This window comes from Humulus lupulus, chromosome 4 (genome assembly GCF_963169125.1).
Source record: "Humulus lupulus chromosome 4, drHumLupu1.1, whole genome shotgun sequence".
NCBI lineage: Eukaryota > Viridiplantae > Streptophyta > Magnoliopsida > Rosales > Cannabaceae > Humulus > Humulus lupulus.
The window spans coordinates 101136039-101142665 of record NC_084796.1 but is presented as its reverse complement, the minus strand read 5'-3'; the positions used below and the strand labels follow the sequence as shown (position 1 = coordinate 101142665).

The window sequence follows — 6627 nt, the reverse complement described above, 5'->3', positions numbered from 1 at the left end:
ACAGATGTAGAATGAATCTGGCATCCCATCTAGTCCCAATGCTTTGTCTTTCCCCATGGATCTAATTGTCTTCCAAATTTCTTCTTTTGATGGAATTTCATTAAGCAGTACTTGATCATCCGACTAGAGGCATGTGTGTATCAAATTAGAGAGGGAACTATGTTGCCTTGTTGGACTTTTTCTGAACGTGTCTCTGAACCTTTTTAGAAACATAAGACCTATTTGACCTGGTTCCATGATCCACCTCCCTTCATCTGATTTTATTTGTTGAATGTAATTCCTTCTTCTGCAAACAATTGTAGATTCCATGAAGAAATTAGTGCATCTATCTCCATCCTTTACTCTCTATCTTTGCCCCCAAAAAAGCTCCTCCCGCTTGAGTGCTTCATTGAGAGAACTCCTTGCTATCTCATTTTTCAAGACATTCAGAGGTTCTTCCCTCTCAGCCTTTTCAATCTTTTCTTTGGCCTCATCAGCCTGCTTTTTGACTTCCAAAAATTGTTCTTTGCTCCATTGCTTGAGATCACCTTTTACTATTCTTAGTTTACGATGGAAGTTCACCATTGGATTGCTATGTAAATGTCTATCCCAATCACTTTTCACAACCCAAAAGCTTATTGGGTCACTAGCCCACATTACTTCATATTTGAAACTGCTTCCTCTACTTTTCATTCCTCCTGTGGTGTCAAGGACAATAGGACAATGATCTGAGACTCCTACAGGTAAGTTTTTAGCCACTGTTCTTGGAAACATCAATCTCCAATCGATGGAGGCTAGAGCTCTATCCATTCTTGCTCTTTTCATTGCAGGTCCCGTAGTTCCTGTGAGCAGTCTTTTGTGCCAAATAAATTTTTGCCCCTCACACCCTAGATCAACAAGCCCCACCTTGTCCATGGTAGAAAATGATGAATGAATTGTATCTTCATTCATGTAAATAACATATATTTATACAATATTAGAGAAACTAAACTAGGAAAGTAGGAGAGAAATTAGGAAACTAAATAATTACAATTGACCCTATTTTCTAGCTAATTTACAACTCATATATTCTAACACTCCCCCTCAAGCTAGAGTATAAATGTTAAGCATGCCCAGCTTCTTACAAAGATAATCAACCCGCACCCCATTCAAGGCCTTTGTGAAAATGTCCCCTAATAATTCTCCAGTCTTCACATATTATGTGGAGATCAAGCCTTGTTGAATTTTCCCACGAACAAAATGACAATCAATCTCAATGTGCTTAGTTCGCTCATGGAACATGACATTTGAGGCAATATGAAGAGCAGCTTGATTATCACACCACAATTTTGCTGGTACTGAAGTCTTAAATCCTACTTCAGTCAAAAGCTGATATATCCACATTATCTCACACACAGACTGTGCCATAGCCCTATATTCTGATTTTGTACTGGAACTAGGCACAACATTTTGCTTCTTACTTTTCCAAGAGACCAAATTGCCCCCAACAAAGACACAATAACTCGAAGTGGATCTTCTATCTACCTTGGAATCTGCCCAATCTGCATCTGAGAAATACTCAATCTGAGTGTGCCCATGATCTGTGTAAACAATACCTCGTCCTGGTGCTCCTTTTAAGTAGCACAAAATTTGCTCTAATGCCGCCCAATGATGAATTGTTGTAGATGGCATAAACTGACTGACAACACTAACTGAGAATGCAATGTCTGGACGAGTCACAGTAAGATAATTCAACTTTCCAACCAATCTACGATATTTCTCAGGGTCTTCAAATGGTTCCCCATCACTTGTAAGATGCACAACAGGATTCATTAGAGTACTACTAGGTTTTGCTCCCAATTTTCCTGTCTTAGTTAACAAATCAAGTACATATTTCCTTTGAGATAGAAAAATACCTTGTTTACTCCGAGTGACTTCAGCTCCCAAGAAATACTTGAGCACCCCCAAATCCTTTGTGTGAAGCTGGGTATGAATGAAAGATTTAAGGGATGAGATGCCTCTAGTATCATTTCTAGTAATAACAATGTCATCCATATACACAGCTAACAAAATAATACCGGCAGCAGATCTTCTATAGAACACAGAATGGTCTGATTTACTTTTCAACATACTAAATTTGGCAACAGCCTGACTAAATTTACCAAACCAAGCATGAGGACTTTGTTTTAAGCCATATAAAGATTTGCGAAGATGACAGACTCGCCCTAAATCCCCCTCAGCAACAAACACAGGAGGTTGCTCCATATACACTTCTTCCTGAAGATCTCCATGAAGAAAATCATTTTTGATATCAAGTTGATGCAATGACCAATGATGAGTAGCTGCCATGGAAATAAACATCCGAACAGATGTCAGTTTAGCAACAGGAGAAAAAGTATCACAATATTCCACTCCATAGGTTTGATCATAACCCTTAGCAACAAGACGGGCCTTCAAGCGAGCAATTGATCCATCTGGATTAACCATAACCGTGAATACCCATTTGCACCTTATGTCCCGTTTTCCTAAAGGTAAATCAACCAAGTCCTAAGTACCATTCACATCTAAGGCATTCATCTCTTCTATCATTGCATCATGTTAACTAGGATGAGATATGGCTTCACAAATAGTTTTAGGAATCGAGATAGAATCAAGAGAAGCAAGAAAGGAGAAGGAAGAAGAAGACAGATGATTATAAGAAACAAAAGAAGAAATAGGATAAGTGCACTGACGTTTACCTTTATGAAGTGCAATGGGAAGATCATCATTGCTTGGGTCCGGATCTAATGACGAAGAGGCAGGTTCTGGACATGAAATTGGAGGTGGATGCCTGGAGTACACTTTAATAGGTGGCAGAGGCATGTCAGGAGATGTGATCGAGGCAGGTGAAGGATCAAGAGACTCGTCAGAACATGTGTCAGGGGAAGAAGATGTGATAGAATATACCAACAAATCATCATCCTCCCCCTGACGAGTAGGAGTAGATGAAGACGGAAAATAGGGTGTCTTTTCCACGAAAGTAACATCAATAGAAACAAGATATTTGTTAAGATCAGGACAATAACACCTATACCCTTTGAGAAGACGAGAATAACCAAGAATGACACACTTTAATGACTTAGGATCTAATTTGGTCACATGTGGATGAACATCCCGAGCAAAGAAAACATTGCCAAATATCCGAGGAGCAACTGGAAACAATGACTTACCAAGAAAAGTAATTCTATAGGGGATCTCACCATTAAGAACAGAGGATGGCATGCAATTGATAAGAAAACATGTTGTGGAAACAACATCGGCCCAAAAATGTTTAGGAAAGTGCATTTGGAACAAGAGGGCTCGTGCAGTTTTAAGAAGGTGCCTATTTTTACGTTCTGCTACACCATTTTGGGATGTAGTATCAATACAATAAGTTTCATGAAGAATGCCACTAGAGATCATATAATATTGAAATTGAGTAGATGTATATTCCTTGACATTATCACTTCGCAAAGTATGAACAGAAACATTAAATTGATTTTTAATTTCAGCACAAAATATAGAAAACAACTCAGAACGATTTTTCATTAAATATAACCAAGTGACACGAGAATAATCATCCACAAAAGTAACAAAATACCTGAATCCAGGTTTAGACAAAATAGGAGAAGGATCCTAAACATTAGAATGAACTAATTCAAAAGGAACACTAGCACATTTATTAACTCAAGGACTCGAACTAAGACGATGATGTTTGGCAAACTAACACGACTCACAATCTAATCAAGACACCTTACTATATTGGGGACGAAGTTTCTTGAGCAAAGGAAGGGATGGATGGTCCAAACAATAATGAGCCTCAAAAGCAGAAGCGAGACTCGGACAAGCAATAGAGGTTGGTGATAGTGGATCAAGAACATACAGGCTGCCAGATTCATGTCCTTTATCAATAATCTTTTTTGTCATAAGATCCTGAAATAAACAATGATCAGGAAAGAATGAGATGAAACAATTTAGATTATGAGTGAGTTGACTAACAAAAAGAAAATTAAAGGATAAATTAGGTAAGTGTAAGACTAATGACAAAGTAAGAAAAGGTGTAGGAGCAATAGTGCCAGATCCAAGAACAGAAGATGGTGATCCATCAGCTAAGGTAACAGTAGAGGTGGGACTATGAGACTGAAAAATGGAAAAGAGACTGGAATTACCTGCCATGTGTTCTGTGGCACCAGAATCAATGACTCATTTTGAGGATGTGGAAAGAAGGCATGCATTAGAGTTATCTGAATGAGCAATCACAGTGACAGAAGGAGATGATGACTTAAGTGATTCCTGGTACCTTAAGAACTTGGCAAATTCATCAGCAAAAATAAGGACCGATTTGTCAGATGCATCACTAGTGCTTGCATTATTAACATAGTGTTTCTGTTGAATCTTGAATTGTAACTTCCTACAATCAAACTTGGTGTGGCTTGGTTTCTTACAATAGTAGCACATAATTCTTCCAGAATTCGGTGTTCGATTGTCAGGTGCTTGTGAATTGCCTCCTCTATATCCACTTGGAGTAGAGGTTTTCCATGGTGCATAATTATTATGACTCACCAAAGCATTATTAAGAGGAACATAAGATGTAGTTTCTATGCGAAGAACACGGGTAAAGACATCTTGTAAAGAGGAGACATCATAACCAGAAAGAACCTGTGACTTTGCATTGTCATATTCAGATGAGAGTCCTGCTAGAAAGCTCATAACAGCCATCTGCTCTCGTTGGCGCTGTTGAACCTTCACATCAGGACTAAATGGCAGCAACACATTAAGCTCTTCGTACATTTTCTTAAATTCCATAAAGTAATTCATAAGAGACTTATCTTGTTTCTCTGCATGGTAAAAGGCTTTGCAAACATCATACATACGAGACAGATTGTCTTTTCCAGAATACAAAAACTCCAAGTAATCCATTAGTTCTTTAACCAATTCATAGTGATTAATCAAGCTAATTACCTCATTGTCAATAGAACTCCAAATTTGGAGGAACAACCGAGCATCCTCCCATAGCCACATCTTTCTCGAATCATCTTTTTCTATTGGAGGATCATCACTTAAATGATCGTCTTTGTCAATACTCCTTAGATAAAGCCGAATCTTCTTACTCCATTCTAAATAATTCAAACCTGTCAATTTATGGTCCGTGATTCTAGACATCACAGGAACCACATTATATACAAACACTTATTTTTCCTCTGATTTATGCTCAGCCATAACGCCTTAACAAAGAAACAAAGTAGCAAAAAACTAAAACCAAGGTAGGATCACAACAAAGAACCTAGACCAAACCTTGATAATCACAAGTATGAAAAAAAGGTGCAAAAACGAAGCACTGATCAGTCAGGAACTCAGAGATGAACAACCAGAATGAAAAAGACCACCAGAAAATGGTCCACGAGCGCGCATGCGCCAGCACATGTGGAAGCGGGCACAGAGATACGACGGCGTGTGTGGACCACGCGCAGGGAATCTGAACACCAGACTTCAGGGGATTGAAGATTGGCACTTGGGCAATCCTCCTATGCTGACGGTGAGAGCTACAGATCACGCCAAATAGGGTTTCCAAAAAAGAACCCTTTAAGAAAAGAGAAGAGTAAAGCCTAATTTTGTGAACAACCCAAATTTCGAATTTCAAATGCCTAATCTAAAATTGCTCTGATACCATGTAGAAAATGATGAATGAATTGTAGCTTTTATTCATGCAAATAACATATATTTATACAATATTAGAGAAACTAAACTAGGAAAGTAGGAGAGAAATTAAGAAACTAAATAATTACAATTGACCCTAATTTCTAGCTAATTTAAAGCTCATATATTCTAACATCCACCATCCTTCTTAAATCGAAAGAATACATTGACGTTTTTCCTGCCTTGGAGTAGTTGATACATTGATCATCTCGTAGGGTTCCATTTAGGTCCCCTATGATGACCATTGGATATTCTTTTCCCAACACTTTTCGTCCTATTCCCAGTCAGAATTGTTCTTTGTCCATATGATTGGGAGGCCCATAAATGTTGTAAATACTCCAAAACTCACTAGGAGAGTCAAAGGTAATGGAAACAACTATTAGATTCTTGTCCCTCTCCTCTATGGAGCATTTCACGCCATACTTCCAACAAAATCCGAATCCCCCAGACATTCCAATCAGGGTAACAAAGCAATAGTCTATATAGTGGAGTTTGTGAATGAGTGTTGTAAAATTTCCAGTTTCTAACCTTGTTTCTGAGATAAGAAGGATGTCTGGCTGTTGATGACGAACCAACTCCGTTAACTGGTGAACTATCGAAGCTATTCCCAATCGACAATAGTTACAAGCTAATATCTTCATGGCTCCCATGGAGACTTTTCTGGGCAAGTCTCCACAACCTGAAATTGAAAAACTTTACCATGATCATTATATTTGGCCTCATATTCCTCTCTTTTGATGCTTCCTTTGTTGCCTTATTCTCTTGATTATCATTGACCTTTTCAATGACACACTTTGCAAGTTGTTGAGCCTTTTTAGTCACTACAATGAAGTGGTTGTTTAGGTCCACCTTAACTAATATCAGATTATTTTCAGAGCAGCTCTTGAGTTTACTTGCATATCGTGCTTTTGATTTTTTTCTTTGTTGATTAAGTCGATACCCCTATTTTTCCAT

General features: G+C 38.2%; 1 protein-coding gene across 1 annotated transcript; it reads right to left on the bottom strand.

Annotated features, from left to right (window-relative positions):
• Positions 1-345: 345 nt before the first annotated feature.
• On the bottom strand, positions 346-894 carry LOC133832435 (uncharacterized). Its single transcript, XM_062262779.1, has one exon. The coding sequence runs from the start codon at positions 892-894 to the stop codon at positions 346-348; it is 549 nt and encodes a 182-aa protein (XP_062118763.1).
• Between the last annotated feature and the right edge of the window lie 5733 nt (positions 895-6627).

Bases quoted from the DNA above. Each gene is read 5' to 3' on its own strand.
- LOC133832435 (XM_062262779.1), bottom strand. From the start codon at position 894: ATGGACAAGGTGGGGCTTGTTGATCTAGGGTGTGAGGGGCAAAAATTT.